General features: G+C 36.8%; 2 protein-coding genes across 2 annotated transcripts; both read right to left on the bottom strand.

Moving 5' to 3' along the window:
• Nucleotides 1-79: 79 nt before the first annotated feature.
• Nucleotides 80-8,902, bottom strand: stxbp2 (syntaxin binding protein 2). Its single transcript, XM_003441959.5, has 19 exons — nucleotides 8,765-8,902; nucleotides 6,850-6,899; nucleotides 6,682-6,763; nucleotides 6,439-6,515; nucleotides 6,270-6,345; nucleotides 6,064-6,167; nucleotides 5,702-5,850; nucleotides 5,511-5,595; nucleotides 4,807-4,937; nucleotides 4,578-4,685; nucleotides 4,397-4,454; nucleotides 4,222-4,287; nucleotides 3,723-3,803; nucleotides 2,268-2,409; nucleotides 2,032-2,138; nucleotides 1,840-1,938; nucleotides 1,657-1,742; nucleotides 845-1,005; nucleotides 80-758 (listed from the first exon to the last, which is right to left on the bottom strand). The coding sequence occupies exons 1-19, from the start codon at nucleotides 8,799-8,801 to the stop codon at nucleotides 679-681; spliced, it is 1,779 nt and encodes a 592-aa protein (XP_003442007.1). The 5' UTR covers nucleotides 8,802-8,902; the 3' UTR covers nucleotides 80-678.
• Nucleotides 8,903-11,203: 2,301 nt separating this feature from the next.
• Nucleotides 11,204-14,210, bottom strand: pet100 (PET100 cytochrome c oxidase chaperone). The gene is made up of 4 exons (XM_003442094.5): nucleotides 14,051-14,210; nucleotides 13,807-13,893; nucleotides 13,675-13,707; nucleotides 11,204-11,847 (listed from the first exon to the last, which is right to left on the bottom strand). The coding sequence occupies exons 1-4, from the start codon at nucleotides 14,075-14,077 to the stop codon at nucleotides 11,758-11,760; spliced, it is 237 nt and encodes a 78-aa protein (XP_003442142.1). The 5' UTR covers nucleotides 14,078-14,210; the 3' UTR covers nucleotides 11,204-11,757.
• Nucleotides 14,211-20,039: the final 5,829 nt, after the last annotated feature.

Here is a 20,039-nt window from a genome sequence, read left to right as displayed (position 1 = left end):
ACATTTTTTTAAACCAAAACGAAAATATTAAGCATACTGAAGCATACTAAAAGGTCCTATAGAAAAGAAACAAGACAAATTAAATTCAATATATTTTTTATTTTATTGCTCATTTTCATCAACAAATAAACAAACACCCACTGCTCTAGCGCCCAGCAATATATTAAAGTATCTAGTAAATGTGCAATGGTCATAACACAGCAGTTCTGAGATTTTTACTGAGATGAAAATTTCAAGAAGGGAGAGAGGGTTACCTAAAATAAAATATTTTTTATCTACTTTTAAATCTATATACAATATGTCCTTCAATTGTGTGCAACTACAATATACTTGAATTAAGAGATTTCTATGAGGTGAGAGCTGCTCTTCTTTGTGACAATTTCCAGAATTTCTGACTAAATAACTAGGCAAGTCAATTACAACAAAATTAAGAATTTAAATATGAATACAATAATCAAAACATTAATATTGTTTCATTTATTACTTAAATACAATTTCAATCACAGCAGTATACAGAACCCAACTAACAACAAAAGAGCACATTATAATAGAATAGCTTCCTTACATGGCTACATCTAAGATTTCATATCAGAGATGTCAGAAACAGGACAACAGAAAGACATCAGTTTAAAGGAACAACCAGACTCCTGCTGCAGTATTGCTGTCCCGACTTGGGGATTACGGATCAGGATTAGCATCTTTGTCCAGAGTCTTCAAGTCATTGAGGAAGCTGGTTGGAGTTAGGATGTGAGATGATCCTGTCAAGGAACAAACAAACAAAATTTAAATAGCAGTTCAACAGTCAAGTTCAACAGTCATGACTTCTTAATTAGCAATTGCTTACCAATCAGGACTTCCCATTTCCCATCTGTGGCTCGAGTCACTTCATAAGCACAACGCATCTCAGAGTATGACACTCCACCAATCACAAAAACAATAAGACGAGGGCCAGACCGATACTCCGTTGGAGACTTATTTTTGTGCCAGTGTCCAAAACGTGCGCTGCTGTAAAAGAATTTTGAAAATGATTGAGAAACATAAAACTATTACTAAAACTACAGCTCCCTTTCAGCTATTTATCAATTTTCTGTCATTTATTATTTCAAACAATAATTAATACAACTGTCATACAATGTCTCTTTTTCATACTGTGTTGTCAGGAAATTGACCCTGATGAATAAGTATGAATGTGAAAATACTAACAGTAACTCCTGAGTTTTTTTGGTTTGTTTGTTTGTTTGTTTTGGGGGGGGGGGTTATAGCCAGTCTATATTATATATTATTATTATCAACTTCTACATGTTAATTCTGCATTTTGCTTAAAAAGTATAAAAGTACTGGAACACTCCACAGATTATGAGTAAATCTAGATCTACAAGAGTGGTCAGTATTAGCACCATCATTATGATGGGAATTCCCTAGGGATTATAGAGTATTCAAAAATGACTGAAATTTACCCTTTAAACTCTACTTCACTTTGTCAAAAGCTCGGCTCGGATTCATTTCGGGGGATAAAAGGTTTTATTTTATAACATTATCTGTCATTTACCCCAGTTGTTGCTAAATACAAACTGTTTTGGAAAGAGATCTATCTATCTATCTATATATTTCTCAGATAGATAGATAGAGAGAGAGAGAGAGAGAGAACCGCCCGACCTGACTGCAGTCTGAGTTGTGTTGATGGGTGCTGGTTCAGCGATGAATGGCCACAGCTTTTTGTCCAGTTTGTCTTCTATGGCATTCTGTGATACAGAAACACAGATGTTATAAAAGCTGTGTTGTGAGCAAAGGTCAGCAGGTCTGCCAGTGACATCTGAAACCTCACTTAGGGCTTAATACCTCCATGATGTCCTTGACGGTGGGTGTCCACCTGGAAAGCTGGTATGTGCTTTCTGTACGCTCCTTACGATCTGGCAGTGTTTTCCCAGAATTGCGACCCTGAAAAATCATGTATGTCAAATATTCAGATTTTTTTCTTTTAAGTTTTATAAAATTCTCAGTTACACAGCATGAGACTGTAGCCAAACTTACCCCAGCTATAATATTACAGCCTAGGTTCTGCAGGTTGTAAATAATGTTGCTGTCGGCCTGAATATTTGCATGCTGGATGAGCTTGGCAAGGTTCTCCTCCCCAATTCCTGAACAGACAACCAGGCAATGAAAACACTGTTTGCTATAAATAAGTTTCGTCACGACAAATAAAGCTTCTCTTCAATGTAACAAGATTAGGACTTCAAAAGATTTAAAATGTTTTGAGATCTTATTACCTTTTTTCTTGTGAAATATGAACAGCAGTATGATGCGGATTTTGTCAAAGGCATCAATGTCACTGTCTAAGAGCACAGGAACAATGCTCTTCATGGCATCTTTCAGTGGTTCCCCTTCTGCATTTGCTCCCATTGCAAGGTCCTGTGGAAGAAAGCCCTAGTTTACTATCAACCTTTATTGAATATCATCAACTTGAATGAAACCACTTTATTCCCTTTTCCCCCAACACACGTTCTCTTTCAGAGCCATGATATTGCTGTAAGACTATTGCAACAAGAAAATCTCAGATTGCAAAGTAAACCTCCAGATTTGCATTTGTAATCTGTACGTTATGTCAACATAAAGCTAAATATTGGGTACACTAGCTATCCTCCAATAAATGGTCACTTGGCACTGTGTAACTGCCTTAAATAATTTTGCTAACCTTACACAAATTTGGACTAAACTTTATTAAAGCCAGCAGCAAAACTTTGCGAGCAACTGAAAGATAATTTTATTTACAACATTACACACACATTTGTAATGGGCTTCCAAACAATGTAGAACAAATGACAGCTGACAGAGAGCTGTTGCCATTTGGATCATACTGCACATCTTAAGAGCCAAAGCATGCCCAATGGATTAAAGAGACAGCTTTCAGACATGCTGACAATCCATTAGTGCAGTTGAGCGATTTACTCATAAAAAAAGGCCCCATTAACACTTGCACCTCATAATGCCACAGCCATGCATAGCTTATAATTTCTCTTGTGCTTGTCACTCATCTGATACTGGACTAGATATGGCCAAACGTTTCCCCTCAGGAACACAAGGCATGTCTGGCACATATAACTAAACCACTGGGGTTTGGCTCCGGTTTGGATTGTGGCTTTTTTCCCAGGTCTTGGGAAAAAAGTAGTGGAAGAACCTCTACTGTACCAAGTGGTACGTCTGTGTTATTACATGCCTTTAAGCTTACAGTAAGCTCACAGATCTACGATGATTTACGCTGCTGATGTCTAGTTTAAAGCTTCTCGCGAAATATTATTATTTTTTAGTTAACAAATAAAAATATCAACAGACCAGAAGCAAAGAAGCACAGGAGTTACAAAGATACATTTCAGGTCACTGAATGTGATGAGTCAATGTAGTTATTCCATGTCAGGCATTTTGTTTAGATACTCTGTGTCAGTGTAATGCATTGTGCCATTGACCATATGTGGTAGAAATGTTACAACCTAATAGACTTTTTTTGCATTATAATTAATATTTAAAAACTATTAGGTTCAATAGTCCTCAAAGAAAAAATGTAATCAAAATTATTATAAGTAGACATAAGTAGACATATGATAACAAAAGCCAAAAACTGAACTGGACTTTCAAAGTGTAATTTACCAAAAACAGACACACGATGGTGACTGCTGCAAGTCATACATTTGATTACAAAAAATTCTGTTGTGCACAAGGCTACTAACCTGCTCCACTTCACAAAGTTTATCAAGTGAGGCCTTGAATTTCTTCATACAAGCTTCAGCTAGGTGCAAGTGAGTGGAGTACTGTAAAAGAAATTACATTAAAATCCATTACTAATGACTTACTTTAACATATGGCATCATATTTTTATAAAAGACTTAAACATAATTAAGACTGACAACTCTGATATAAGAAAAACTTTTTCTGGGAAGTCTTGTCATAATGGTCAGATTATAACTAGAATTTTTTGGCCCAATTTTGATCCAACTAAACTTTAGCTGGCCCAGCTAATACTTACTTAGGCAAAACAACCGGTCTAAATTGTGTCTAATTTATCATCACAAATGTATCCTAATATGCTTCAAAAACATTTCCCTATTTTTAATCAGCAAAGTTCTAAGTAAACTGAACAGACATTGCTTTTGGATTAGATAAAGTAAAACAAACAAATAATGATAATACAGTACATAAGGGTTTGTTTGTTTTTTTAATTTAACTCACCATGCTCAGCTCCTTCTGATACTGTGGCATCTTCTTTAACATCTGAGACAGATCTTTTATATTGGCCTGAAAAGAGAAACATTTTCCCCAAAGTTCCATCATAACACAAAAACAATACTCATGTTCTACCGTGGACTTTTCAAACACCTGAAAAGATAATGCACATAACACTCACATTGTCAGTGCACATCCTCTTGCTCTCACAAAATGTGCGAAGAAGCTCTGTCACCTTCCTGCAGCAATCAAATGAGAAAATTAGTAGACACCTAACACAGGAAAACTTGGACTGAATTACAATGATTCCACTGCGCAATCAAGTTGTAACAGTCGTAGAAATGTTACTGTGACAAACATACTTGGTGACATCAGCAATGTGCATGTGTCTGAGCTGAACCCAGAGTTCATCATCTTCATCCAGTAAGACGTCTTTCTCTTTTGAGTTCCCAATGCCGGTTGTCTGATAACTTTAATATCCAAAAATAATTATTATTTTTTTTAAAAAGTCCACAAATGGAGGGACTGGTATACCAAAGACAGCACACCAAACAGACAGAGCAATATAAAAATATAAAGGTAGTCACTCACGTATAGATGTCCTGTTTGATGTCTAGCAAATCGTAAGCCATTGCTTGGAAGGTCAACTCATGAAGAACAGGTGAGACGGGATCAAACCCACGGTCAACAATGATTAGCTGTGATCGCGCCTTATCTGGACCCTAAAAATGATACAAATTAAGGATATCATCCAATACTTTTGAAATATATGATTTAATTTACAGATTTATTAAAAGAGACTGGTTGAAAGTACACATGAATTAATTGTTGCAATGTCATGCAATGAAATCAATCAATTAGCAATTATTATAATTCAGCATCACTGCTAGATGTAGAAATAAAAATAAAAATATGTGCACCATAGTAGGATAAAGCACCTCACATGCATAGACGCAAAAGGGAACAGTAATACATGCCTTTTAAGACTCATCTCAGAAGCAAGAAAATGTCAGCTGAGAAAAACAGAAAAGAAGAAGGGAAAAAAAGGACAGGTCCAGCAAAGGATGAGAAAATAATCATCAGGAAATAAATCCCAGAAACCAAAGAAATATTCACAACCTGTTAAGCTGAAGAGCTGCAGAATCCCAACAGAGGTTTATTCTCTTACATGAGAAAGATGATTTAGCAGGGAAAAAAGCAGTGTAAACATTTTGTTCACCATTTTTCATCAGATTTGAAATGACACAGCAGAGAATGTGAGAATTTGAGTGCTTGTAGACCAAAGTATTTCCTACCTCTCCCATGGTTGGGTTTTCAGCTTTGTGAGCAATGAGGCGCTGGTAGACTTCTTCAGCCAGTCTAGCATTTTCCTCAGGTCCCCTAAAAACAAAGTAGCATACAACTTTAAAATCAGCAAATATATTCAGTGGGAAAAGATTTATTTGTTTAAATCTATCTCTCTTTCTTCTCATGAAGGGGCCCATACTTGCGATAACGAACTGCAGGGTACTCTTTGAGAGTATCACACAGGGTCGCAATCTGCTCTGCCACATTTTCCATCATTTTATCTCTTGTTTCATTTGCCTTAGAACCGTAGAAGGAGTACAAGGATTTTGGGTCATCCAGTGAGAAAACCTACAGGGACAAGAGAAACTGTGAAAGGTATTGCCTGTCACAATAAACTGACAGAATATTACTATAACTGATTGCAGCTCTAGGAAATGTTTATCTTTTTGCCATACAATTAAATGATTAACTGTCACATAAGTTATGTCCAAAACCAAAAACATTTCTAATGAAATGTCCAAAGACAATTTGGACTCAATGAAATATAAGAATTTTACCCACCTGAGACTCATATGGAAGAAAAGCAACATTGATCTCTTTTAAAGTCTTGATAAATTTTGAAACCTTGGCTCTCCCAATCTCAGCAAAGAGAGGATCTGGACAAGCTAAACAAGGCAAAAAAACATTTATGTCAGTTTTAGCGTTTTACACTGGAAGTCTGGGGGAAAAAAAAAATACATTTCTCATATTTATATTTCCACTCTTACTGTCAGTGAAGAAGATGTGTGCTGCCTTGTATGTAAAGGCTGCGTCTTTGAAATCACCAATGACACCACGAACCGACTGTAATTGAAAACATATTTATCTTTAAAATATTATGCGCATGAGAACAATCTTGAAGATATGGCAACATTAAAAGACAGAACTCTTTTGAACCTTTTCAGATGGGGTGATTAAATAAATGGCCTCCAAACTGGAGATGGGTTCTCTGCGCTTATTGATGTCCTCCACAACTGAAAAACAGAAAAGACAATAAGATTATTTCAATGTCATTTAAATGTAGAAAATGAATTAAGTTGGCACATTTTACTCTTCAACAGCTAAAAGTTTGATCTCTCATTTATTTAAGTGTGCCACAAAAAAACTAAACTAAAAACTATGAATTATATCCATACTTACTGGTCACCCCTTCCGCCAAAATGTCAGACATCTTGCAGCAAGAGGACAGAATTCTTGTGGTCATGTGATCCACAATAAGAACCTAAACAAAGGCATGTTGCCACACAGTGGTAATAAATTCAGTGCAACAAAAATCAAAAGAATTTCTTCTTTTGTATCTACTGTTACCTTCCATTCTCCATCCTTTTTCACACTCTTGATCACACCACTGATGATTTCTGTAGATGAAAAGATCATTTTTTGATGCAAGAACCCATAACCTCATAACAAAAACGAGCTAAAACGGGTCACAAGTGGAGTAAATTTAGCAACAATAATAATAAAACAATACTTTATGAACCATTCATATTTTCATTCATATATCCAAAATACTCTAGATTGTTGTTGCAGCATTCATTAGTAATTTGAGCTTTGGAAACTATTCAGTAAGCTACATTTCATGAAAAGAATTTGTGTGACTTATAAAACAACAACAAAAGTCAAAGGTCAGCTTTACTGTCAAAAATTCAAAAAACAGGAACCCTTTTTAAACATATTTAACACTTGCAGTAACAAACTTGGTTGGGTGCAACTTCCTGGTCTTATATAGACAGAAGCACAATTGTTCCAGTGACGTCCTAAGCACAACAGCTAAGGTGTGGTACGTGCGCTAAAACAAACAGCCAATTAGTCTCCTGCAGTGGACCACTGTTCCCAAAAAGGTTTTCACTGAATCACACAATAATTAACTAGGGTACAGAAGAAAGAAGTGTGGTAGGAAACATGAAAAGTAGAACTGCACCAATATGATGTCTTCACTTCCTTGTTAAACCACGATTTGAACCTGATTAAAAACATAGATTCTGCTCCCAAAGACATATGACTCACTCACTGTTTTCACAATAATAGCTGATATAATTAGCTTGTTATGGGAGTTCATAAAGAAAATGTTTTCTTTATTCTGGGTTAGCCATCACTGTAATCACTATATTATGATTGCAGTATAAATCGTGGTAAAGTTGCTGGTATTATGGTGGATACTGAATATATGTTTATTCTGGTTCAGAGCTTTTGAGAGAAAGAAATGGAAAAAAAATAGATTTCTTTTTTTGCACCAAGTGTGACCTTCATCACTAACTTGCAATGATTTTCCAGGTCGCTCATACAGGGAACTGGAAAAGATTATACTTTGGAAGAGTTTTGTTAAATCTAAAAAAAAAAAAAAATAAAATAAAATAAAATACCCAGTTTGCTCTGAATACAATATTGAATATGAGATTTTATTTTATATTTTTTGGCATACTCCAAATAGGTTAACTCATCTTGTATGGACAACGTTTTCAGCTAATAATAGCAGATAGTAAATTACAAAACATACTACTTTGTAATGGTATGTTGTTTTTTTTATTATTCAGACTTCTTAAAAGAAGTGAAAATGTGAGATGAAGGAACAGAAGCCCAAATTTAATGCTTCTAAGGTCTAGCAGAAGCAATTAGCATATAATTACAAATAAGCATTACTAGATGAGCCTTGTGAATACGTAATATTTTAACCCTGGCATGCGTTTTGTTAGTTTTTTTGTTTTTTACTTTCAACGCAATGTACTACAAGTTATTGTGTAACAAAAGTTGTGACTTGCTGACGTTTTACAGCCTAAATGTCCAGGATGATTTAACAGATCACAAGCGAAGTTACTAGACTTCCCTTCCAGATTAGCTAGCCTGGGTTAGCCTATAACTTGGACTGTCACAACATTTTCAATCCCTAACGTCGCGACTTTTAACTTTAACGTATGGCTAATGTCACAAAAACACATAAAACTTCAGCAAATTAAGCAAATACTGCTATCACCACGTGTAACACAATACTATTATTTTATATATCTGACTTTTTAAATGATGACATCGGTTCCTTCGGCAACGTTAGCATATTAATTAGGAGTGAAGCAGGAAGAGTTGGTGAACCGTCATCCACAACACGATTTTGTTTAATAAATAGAACGTCAGTTCATCAAGTTTCAGCGATAAAGGTTACAATAAAGTACTTTTTTAAACTGTAATAAACTGCTACAGTGAGATTAGATACAATAAACATGTCACTTACTTTCTCCGACTACAGCTTTCAGCCCAATCGGTGCCATCTTGACAGCAGCGCTCTAGAGAGTTGGTCACTTCCTTGTGGTTTAAGCAAAGCTTCGAAGCGTTTGGAAGCAAAATATTGCCCCCTACTGTCAAAGATATCACCATTACAAGAGTCTCGTGCTTTGGACTTTTTAAGTTTTTGATTTAAATAACAAACACGTAGAAGTATCCTAGGCTGCATTAATGAGTTGTTTTCGCCTTAAACAACTGGACACAATGAAGTTAGTAAGCCTTTCTATGGTCGTTTTGATTGGTCCAAGTGTAGGCTACATCCATATATCACTGCTTGGCTTCTGTCATTACATCTATTATCATAAAATGAATAGCACTTATCTGCTTGTTACATCATAAAACAGAGTGCTTAAATATGGCTTCAGAAATGAATGACAGTTGTAAAAGATAAATAGTAGTAAGAAAGAAATTCACACACTCTCGCACCAGTGGCCCAGGACACAGCCATGAGGGATCCAGCTGGCTGTATTGTACTGCCAAATATATTTGAGGATATGAGCTGACAAGCCAAGGGGAAAATCTGTCAGCACTTCAACACCATTGATAAAAAGTTCAGCTGTTGGCTCTCTCAGATGGAAATATTTATACTTAGAAGATTCTATTTCCATTTGATACGACTCCTTCAAAGTGATTAATGATTTAAAATCGTCAGGATGTGGGAACAAGTCTCACCTCTTAAAACAAGTAGTAATGAAAAGTTGGGCAGCACAGAAACATTCATTCAAGGAGATATGGTTTAGTAGAGTATCAAGCCTTTCCTGAAGGTGTACAAACTCTAAGTGTTGAAAAGGAAGCAGTTATTAGCCATTATTAGTGTGATTTTGTTTAAAACATGTCCTAACTTTTGCATAATATGAGATGCACTTTCATATGACATCACTGTTGTCCATTCAGTAAATAAAAGGTTTTGTTTTAATAAATAAAACATAACCAAAAAAACATTATTATATGGTTTGCTAAGTATATGAATAATCAAATAATCAAGCAAATTCTTCCCCACAGTGATACATGGAAAATGCACTTACAAAATATGACATAACTCAGAGGTTCCCAAAGTGTGGGGCCCGCCCCCTGGGGGGGCGCAGAGCCATTGCAGGGGGGGCGCAGTATGAAAAGAAAAAAAAAAAAAAGAGCGCTTGGACACTGTGGACAGGTTTTTGACGGGGCTCCCACACAAACACAAAGCAGGAGATGAAGCATCGCCAAATATGTTTCCAAACCAACTTCCTTCCAAGCCAAAGACAGGAAAATATGGTGAAGCATATCTTCCCTTTGGCTTCACCTGCACAAGTGCCGAGATAGGTCTCCCCTGCAGAATTAGTTTTCCTGCGTCGGGAGCACGCGCTGTGCTCTCCAAATCACGGACAAACAGTATCCCACATTCTTGATTTTTAGTTCACAAACACTTCTTGTAATAACTAACTACTCCTGACATTTGTTAGTTATTACAAGAAGTGTTTGTGAACTAAAAATCAAGAGCTAACATGACGTTAGCTCTTTATGCAGTAAAGTTACAGTGGGATACAAATAATATCAGGCTGATCCTGCCGTAATTTGTTCCCCCTGTTCAAATCACGGACAAACAGTATCCCACAGTTGTTTGTGTTTAAACCCATTTTGCACAGAGAGGCATTTTTTGAAAAATGTATTGATAGCAATGTTGAATATTATTACACAGGAAAAAAAACAACTACACGTAAAATAATTACACCGTGAAGCCTCTGCCTTTCTAAATGGAGGGACAGTAACTGCGTGTGTATATGTAAGCGTGTAAAACCTGAAGATAGCCAGATTAACAGTATTTTGTCTCTATCTGCCATTCTGCAATTCATCTCATGTAAACAATAACGTGGCGCACAGCGTGACGTGAAAAAAGGCACATACCTTTGACGTTGCGTGACGAACTCTGTAATCCTCGTCCACACGTAAACGCAAAAAAGGAGTTTTAAATAATCTCCGTTTTCGGTGAATCGCAACGCCGTTTACGTGTTGACGAAAAGCCCAAACGCATAGAAACAGCTGAGTTTTCAAAAATACCCGTGTAGTTGTGGACGTAGCGTAAAAGAGTTAGTAGTATATTTTATTACTACCTGTAATTTATTGCCGTTTACTTGTATTTGCTTAATTGTTTACTAAATGTTTGAGGTGTGAAATAAACCGCAATGGAGTTTGTAAACAAAATATGGGTGTGTGTGTTTGGAGGATGTGTTTGTGCGGGGGGGGGGGGGGGGGGGGGGGGGTTAGGTGGTGGGGGGCGCGAACATTTTTCTTGTAAAAAAGGGGGGCCTGGCAAAAAAAAGTTTGGGAACCACTGACATAACTTAATCATCATGATCAAAAATCCCCAACTAGCATCATTCATTCAAACAGAAAGCACATCAAGTTTTGCTAACTGGAAAACAATTGGTTTATTCTGTTAATTATTTTAAAGATGGGAAATACTTCAGTATACAACAAAAGTCTTTGTGGTCAGTTTCGAGGAGTTTGTGGAGAATTGATTTATAGTTAGTATTTATTTCTGTTAATCTGAATCACCATTACCTAGAATACAATGCTGCAATACACTACAATATAAGTAATAGGACAAGGTGAAAACATTTTAGGCACTGCACCTTGCAAATAGATCATAATAAAGTAGATTCAATCTGATGTACAGCTCAGTATTTATTTTAAGGCAATGTAACAACAACAGCTAAGAAAACAATTGTACCATTTGAAAAACCATGTGAAAAAAAGTTACACACAAATGAAAGCACAATAAACTTATTAGGCGTAAATAATTATTACCCAGCACATCTTTGGGAAGAGTTAATCCAGCAGAGATTTCCAACATGAAATGGGCATACTCCAGTCCAACTTTTTTCCTTGGGCCACAAAATCACTGCCAGTCAGTTCAGCATCGTTGGTAAAGGGTGGAAAATCATTTTCTTCAACATGTAATCTTCAGTTCTCAGATTCCAGAGGAATATTTTTTAATAGCCGCTGTTCCTTACGAACACGCATTCGCTCTTTGAAGTCCTCCAACTCTTTTCTCTGAAAACAGATATATAGAACAACGATAATCAAATAGTGTGCTGTTTAGCAGTAACTCAGCAGTCTTTATGAAAATACAGTTCTTTTTGAACAGGTCAAAGACATTGAGCTATTGACAGACAAATGAAAATTTACAACTCCCCTATTCTTTTATAAACAGTCCATAAACATCTGGGAACTGAAGACAATAGGTGTTCAAATTTTGAAGAGGACTGTTATGTTATGGGATGAGATAGGATTCTAGCTGCACAACAGTCCTGGGTCTGTTATATGGTTTTGGTTGATGCCGTGCCAAATGTTTTCATGAATGCACCCCTGAACTATTAGAGATAAAGGCTTTTGAATTGAGCAGTGATAAAAAGCTGGATAGCTCCTCTCCTCCTAATAACAAAGAACACTGTGTCCATGTTTTCCAAAAAAGAATTTCAAATTTCAATTTGTCCCACCACATAACAATTTTCCACTTTGCTCAAGTTCATTTTAAATAAGGATTGACTTAGAGAAGACAGCAGTGTTTCTGTATCAAGTTACTTCTTCAGTAAATATAGCACTTTAACATGCAATTATGAATGGCGTGGTGAACTGTATTCATGAGCCTTGCAGCATTTTTCATGACAGAATCCTCCCTATTTTTAATATAGTCCCACTTCATGGCCTAGAGATCATGAGCATCCAAGATTGATTTCCACCCATGTCCCTTGTTCACAGAGATTTCTCCAGATTCTTTGACTCGTTTGGTGATATTGTGTGTACTAAATATGACAGTCTTTTCAATTCTAAATTAAGGAAGATTATTCCAACATTATTGATCCACAAATTTTAAATGCAGTTTTTTGAAGATTAGTGAAACTCTGCCCATCTTTACCTCCTTTTTTAAAAAAAATTATTTTTTATTTTTACACACAGCAATGTTATTCACCTTTTGCCAATTTACCAAATGGTTGCAAAATGTTCCTCCACCTGTTTCTTTTTATTTCCACTTACTTTTACCCCTCCCAACTTTTTTGAGACATGTTGCTGCCATTAAATTCAAAATAAGCTAATATTTTTCATGAAACAGTAAAACATTTCAGTTTAAACATTTGACCGTTTTCTATGTTCTACTGTAAATAAAATATGGTTTTGAAATCTGCAAATTATTCTATTCAATTTTATTCAGATTTTACACAATGCCCAAAGTTATTCTGTTTGCTCTTCGTCTAAGTCACAACTATTGACGAATACAGATTTGACTAGGAAGAGAAACACATTTCATGTCTTTATTAAACACACTGAGTCATCATTAGTCCATGCTGGAAATAAAATATTTGAATGTCTGTGCTACAGTACATGTGTTTATGGCGTTATTGAGATACTCCTCCCTATAAATAAAAGCACAAAGTAATTACTGACAAAGCCTTTCCCTTCTCAAGAAGGACTGGTTGGTGTGACTCGATGATAAAACTTATCACAGGGTCCTAGAAAAAACTTTACAGATACACAAACCTGGGAAAGACTACAAAGCATTCCTTAAGAAGAGGGTATTTGCCAGCCAATACACACTCCATACAAATTCTGGATTCCAGTTAATTCTAACAGTGGGTCTTGTGCAAAGATCATAACATACAATCCTTATAGAGGTGAAAAACCCCACAGAGGCACAGCAAAATAAGCACGGACATCAGTACAAAATGGTTTTTTTCGCCACTGAGGTTCTACAAGTTACTAAATTCAACAATTAACGTAGTTTTTTTCCAGCCTGCACTGTGAGTGATTCGGTACCTAATGCTGAAAAATACAACCCTTGACTTGTGTTGATCGCAACTAACTTGCGTGCATTTTTCTTACCTGCGATTCCTCGTCGGGGGGGAAGATTTCCCTCTGCATACCACAAAAATAGACAACATGGCAAAAATTGTTACTACAAGAATAATTATCTACAGAAGACCGATACACATAACGTAAAAATAAATTTCTAACCTTTCTCTTCACTATATATTCTTCAAAATACTCTGCTTGATTTGAGATCCAAAACATGGTCACAGGAAAGGAGAGATACAGCATCATCTGTGCAAAACAAATTACACACATCAGAAAACTGTACCTCTGCTAGCATAATGAAAACGGCTAACTAGAGCGAAAACTAAACCTAGAAAGTCTTATGGTCTCAGCATGTAGGAAAAAATACACATGTCCACGGCCTTAGTATAAAATAAATACTTACTCGAAATACCTCTATTTTAACACCCATTTTCACATTAAATATGGACAAGCGACCTTATCCAAACTTCTACAATAAGCAAAGACCTTCAAACTACTTCCGGGTTTCTATAACGTCTAGCGCAAGAAAAGTATGGCGCATGCGTTGGTGATTGTGAGAAAATATTTTTAATAGTTAAAAATTGAATGTGCCACTACATATGCTATAATATACTACACAGTACACATTTTGGCTCCTCGATCAAATAAAATTTGTTTCAAAGAAACACTTTTACATCGCACTAATTTTCTGATTATGGCATTATAAACCGAGGTTGTCCACAGAGGGGCTCCAAAACCACTGATTCTGTCCAAATGTAGTTGATCGGTCCTTTCTGAGTAATATTTGCAAGCAGATATTTCAGATAACTTTAATTGGTCCGACCTTAGTAGTGACTGCAATTCTGTGACTTTGATATCAGCTTTTAAGTAATTTCAGAACCAACGCGTGCACGCTAAGCACCATACTTTGGTATAGTTATGGTTATGGTATAGTTATATTTATTACAGCTTCAGTCCTTGATGTATTCCTTCATCACGTGTCCCATCTACCACAGGGGGAGGGGGACGGTACACCCCGGACAGGTCGCCAGTCTGCCACAGGGCTAACACAGACAACCATTCACACCTATGGACAATTTAGAATTACCAATTAGCCTAACCCCACTAACTGCATGTCTTTGGAATGTGGGAAGCCTGAGTACCCGGAGAGAACTCACGCAAACACAGGGAAAACATGCAAACTCCATACAGAAAGGCCCTGGCCTGATGATAGAATCAAACTCAGGACCTTCTTGTCAGGCAACAGCGCTAATCACTGCGCCACCATGCTGCCTTACACTTATACTCTTAGCTGTTTATTTTTTGCTCCCTCATTTTGTTTGGGAAAAAGGACAGAGGCCCTTTTAAATGCTTGCGCACCCTAAAAAGTGTCTAAACTCACCAATATATTCCTTCAAATGCAAAGACTCAGTTGATGCCTTCTTTTCCCCCAAGCTTTATTTCGAACCTTGAAGAAACTGAGAAAGGTAACAGAGTAGCTATGTGTTGTAAATACATACAAATCGATCACAGTTACAGAAGGAGGAGAAAAAATATAGAAGAAATATTTCAGTAACATTTAATTGCAGTTTCATCCCTTCATTTGAATGCAAAGTTGCCGCTTTTTTTTAACTTTTAAGTAACCAAGAAAGGTAATGACATGGATAAATGATGCAAAACATACAAACAAATAACTGAGTTAGATCAAGATAATAAAATATTAATAATAGTAATTTAAAAAATTGAAAATCTTCTGTTGTCATTGTGGAACAAATAAAGAGGTAATGCAAGATTAACAATATAAAAATCAGCAACATTTTTGTCACAATAATCATAGCGGGCAAATATAAAATTACTGTAGAAAAGAGAATACGTTATCAAACATTAAAACAAATCATAACATTATACACCTTTCCAGAACTCTTATGTAAAAATGACAAGACCAAGGAACACGTTTCACGAGATTTTCATTCTTTAATTTTTGAAAGAAATTGTTAACTGGACAGAATCTATGGATCCGCTTAAATGAGACTTTGAATTAACTTTGACCAATCTCCCTATTTCTAACTTTGTTAGAAAGATCTTTTTGTTTGTTTAAGTCAATATAATATCAGACTGTTGCTGTATTGGACAACAAGTTTTCCGGCAACTTACTTGCCGGAAAAACAAACGTTATGAATGCCAAATGCATAGGGTAAGGAGGCGACACAGACGAGAGCTCCCCATTTGACGCTGAAGTTGCAGTCCGTAATGTTTGTGACGCGCTCTTTACGTCCTCATCTAAAGACCTACGCGTGACGTCATCGACAACGAGAGGTGTTCAGGTTCCTCGGAAAGAACGATCCCGCGCGCCCTAGCAACCTGAGAAACACAGGTAAAGGCTCTTGTTTAAAACGTTGTTGTGCCAGTCATGTTGTCTGTGTAAACCGAATGAATAACCTGCAAAAGAAACGGTAACAGCGGCGGAAAGGCCTAAGGGAGCGCACTGATGACCGGCGCCCGCTGAGACCATTCTCTTGCACGGCGGCCTGTTTTTGGTAGCTAGCTTGCTAGCTAAAGCTAGTTGGTGGTTGTGGATCAAAAGACACAATAACCGCACCTACAATGTGTGTGTGCATGACACCCATTGTCTGTCTCACCCAATGTTAGCCACAATTACGCTAAAATAGTTAAATGAGTGATGATGCGATCATCGTGTTTGGCATCTATTGCTAGTTTGCTCGTCGACTGTCTTGTGTTGTGGGAGACGGTGACGCCGTCACGGTGATGATGGCGCACACTGGAGCTTTTTTTTGCTGGGAATGCAGTCAGTTGAACCTGTAACAAAAAAACACAACCCTAATGTGCATTTTCCAAAGCGGTGCTGTCATGATTTCGGAAACCAAACGCCTTCGTCTTCGTCTTCGTCTTGTTTTCTGTTCTGCTGTGCATGGTACCGACGTCCATTACGAAACCCAGGCAGTAATCTATGCCCTGTGGCCTAACGTTAAGATCTTGGCTCCTCGACGATTGTTGCTCGCCACCAGTCATTACTGTGCAGTTTTGCGTTTTATTCACCACATCTGGTAATTGTTGCCATTCCAGACAGATGTGTTTGAGCATTATAGACACAGAAAGCATGGGCATTCATCCGACTGGTTTCTTCTAGAGATTGCTCATGCTGAGGCCCGTTACTTAGCTAATCCTTCTAAGGCTTTACAGATGCGAAACTTGGGAGTTTATTTTTCAGTCTTTCAATCTTTGTAGTATTTTGGGGGGAACGTGTGTGACCATGCACAGGGTATTAATCTAAAAATTACTACTGTACAAGCTTCTTTCCCTAGAGGCGAGTAATCATGAAGTCGTGAAGCATTTTAAAGCTTTAGCATAAGATTTACTGGTTATTACCTAAGGACTTCATTTTCATTTTCTTTTAGCAGTATTTTTTAGGTTGTTGTTTTATGTATTGGTATACTTTAAAGCCATGGTTGGATTTGGATTTTTGTGAATAACTTATCACCACTGAGGTGATAAATTATTCACCTGAATTTAAGGGATGTTCTCATGTGTGTACACTTTGTTCGCAAATAAATAGGACTAGCTGGGTCAAAGGCTAGTTACTGAGCAATGACGAAGTCAAACAAGCTCATGGGGCTGAACTATTGATCACATTACTCCTAATTAGTTCTCCTTGTCTAAACTCATCATCGGGACCATAAATTAGCAAAGAAAGACTGGGTCAAAGTCCTTTGAGTAATCGGGTAGGCATTATATTGGAGGGATTCCCAGAGCTGAACATACTTTTCTTGCACCTTTTTTGGTCCTGTTCTTTCTGGTTTAGTTGCCATGGTAACAACATCCTTGGCCTAGTTGTGAGTGACCCCTAGATGAAAAACTGTGTGGTCTGAGAACAAATGAACAAGCAAACAAAATGTATCCTACTGGTTGTGAATGTATTTCCTTTATTTATTACGTTTGAATCACTGACAGGAGTCTTAATAGCTTACAACATGATCTTTTTGGTTTAGTCAGTTTATTACATTGTGACATGTTGGGGTGAAATACGCAGTATTAATAATTTATATTGTTTTTTGACAACTGGTGTTTTTTGCTTTTGAGGTTTACTTTTGAGTTACCCATTCAATTTTGAGATGCTTATTCATTCTTTCATTGCATGTCAGAGCAATTTGCCTTAATGCACGCTTAATCATTCAGATAAAGAATCCCAAAGTTGAATATGGACATCTGAATGTAGCGTTTGGAGTAGGTGAAATGTTTTGTCTCTGAAGTGAATTCTTCAGTCTCAGTGACTGCAGGTTTCCCCAACATTTTAAACAGTACATTTACATTATGACCAGAACTAGCACTATTGCCTAACAATGGGCTGTGAGCTCAGTTTCATGATCTTTAAAATGCAAATTGTCATGACTGTTGATTAGTGGCAATGAGTACCATTCACAGAGACTTGGCTGCAATCACTGCATTCTGTGATTGTGAACGACGTACCCTTAGGACACCTGGGTGAAAATCAAATCTCAGTGATCACATTAACTTGGTGGACAAACACAGCAAGTTCACCCAGGAGGATATGAAAAATAACAGGTTAGCTTTCTTCAATTTCACAGTCAATGTGTAACAGTAAACCACTGCATATGGATCACTAAGGTTTGACTCTCATCATCCACTGGAGCAATAAACTAGATCTCACTAGGGCACTACAAAACAGAGCTAACACCATACACACAGACATACCACAGAAGAACATCATAACAAAAGGCCCTGATTAAATGTGCTTACCCTAGCTGGATATTTGTCAAAAGTTGGAAAGTACCTTAAATATGCTCAAAGTGATAAAAGAGAAAATGACAACCAATTCCTAAATGAAAACTTTCACTAATCCCTTAATATCAGAACAGGTGAGACAGATTTTCTTAAAACACTGTCACTGTTGTCTTCAAACACCAAATTGTGCTATGCCAAAAAAATTGGTAGACCCCAAGACTTACTTCCCCCAACAAAGAGTAATATAGAGTATGCTGTTAAGTGCCATGGACATTACAGTGAGTTATTTATCAGAGAAACCAATCACCCTCTGGCTAAGCACAACACAGAACTACCTAATCAGGCCAGGACTCTGCAGTCTGTTTACATCTACACTCCAGTGGTCACTTTTTCAATATTGATGTTGACCCATCCAATGATTGATGTGCACATCCTGGACAGTGAGGAATCATAATTTGAGTGAGGAGTCAAGGATGTCTTTATGTGAAAAAAGAGACAGCGTCTCTGAACTGAGGAGGGGGCCATCTTTCACCATCTTACAATGCTGTGATTGTGGCCATTCTACAACTTTTTGTGAATGGTACTCATGACCATTGATCAGTCGTCATGACAATTTGCATATTAACGATCATGAAACTGAGCTCACGACCCATTGTTAGGCAACGGTGGTAGTTTCGGGCATTATGCAGATGTACAGTTTAAAAGGCTGAGACTTCCACAGCCAGCTATTACTGAAGAAGTCACTTGGAGGTGTGACGAAACATTTCTCCTGCTACTTCCAGATGAACAGAGTCAACTTTCTGGGGTCAGAGCATTTTATTATTTGGTTAAATATCTTCCTAGTTTTAGGGAGTATCTCTATCTGTTACCTTAATTCTTTCTTTAGTTTTTATTATTTTCGTTTTTTTATTATGTATTGTTACCTTAGTAAAAACATTAATTGGCCTTATCCAAAAACAAGAAATAGTGACATACTGACAGCTGGCAGTTTGTCGGTCATTTCACTATTTAAATGCAAAAAAAAAATCTTCTCACATGTTTGTTGTTAAAGACTAACTTCCAAAACATGTATTAATACTTTTTAAACTGTCATTTTATTATGCCAGAACCTGACTTCATCATGTCTGCCCTTGTGGTCAGTAGTGTTGGCTTTTTTGGTGAAAATAACAGTCTACTGTTATGTAGCTATCGACACTATGAGTGAGTGGTGGCTAAACATAAGCTTACATCAATGCACAACTGTTGGCCGTGGCAGATTTTAGTGATAATTCCTGCTATGCTCCAGCTTTTACTGTGAAGGTATTTGATACATTGTTGTTAACGCTGCTTTATTCAGACAAACCAGTATTACATTTTTGCTTAAAAGTTTTCCAGTGCGTTATTCTCTGTGCTGTAAGATTGAAACCTAAAGTTGAAGAAGAAATTGTTGGCATGATATCTATCAAAACATTTTTTAATTATTTTGGATTAACTGTAAAAATCTATAATCTGTGTAGGGTAGAGATAAGAAAAACATGATCTTACTTTGGGGTAAAAATTTATTGTGTATGTTTACCTGGCTGAAATAACATTTTGTTTGGATAAGGACTTGATATGCAGAGACAGTAAAAACAAAACATTAAATTAAACAAAACAGAAAGTAGTATCTAGTA

Source organism: Oreochromis niloticus, linkage group LG4, assembly GCF_001858045.2.
Source record: "Oreochromis niloticus isolate F11D_XX linkage group LG4, O_niloticus_UMD_NMBU, whole genome shotgun sequence".
Lineage (NCBI taxonomy): Eukaryota > Metazoa > Chordata > Actinopteri > Cichliformes > Cichlidae > Oreochromis > Oreochromis niloticus.
Note: the sequence above shows the minus strand (reverse complement) of the source record. Positions and strands in the feature narration are given on the sequence as shown.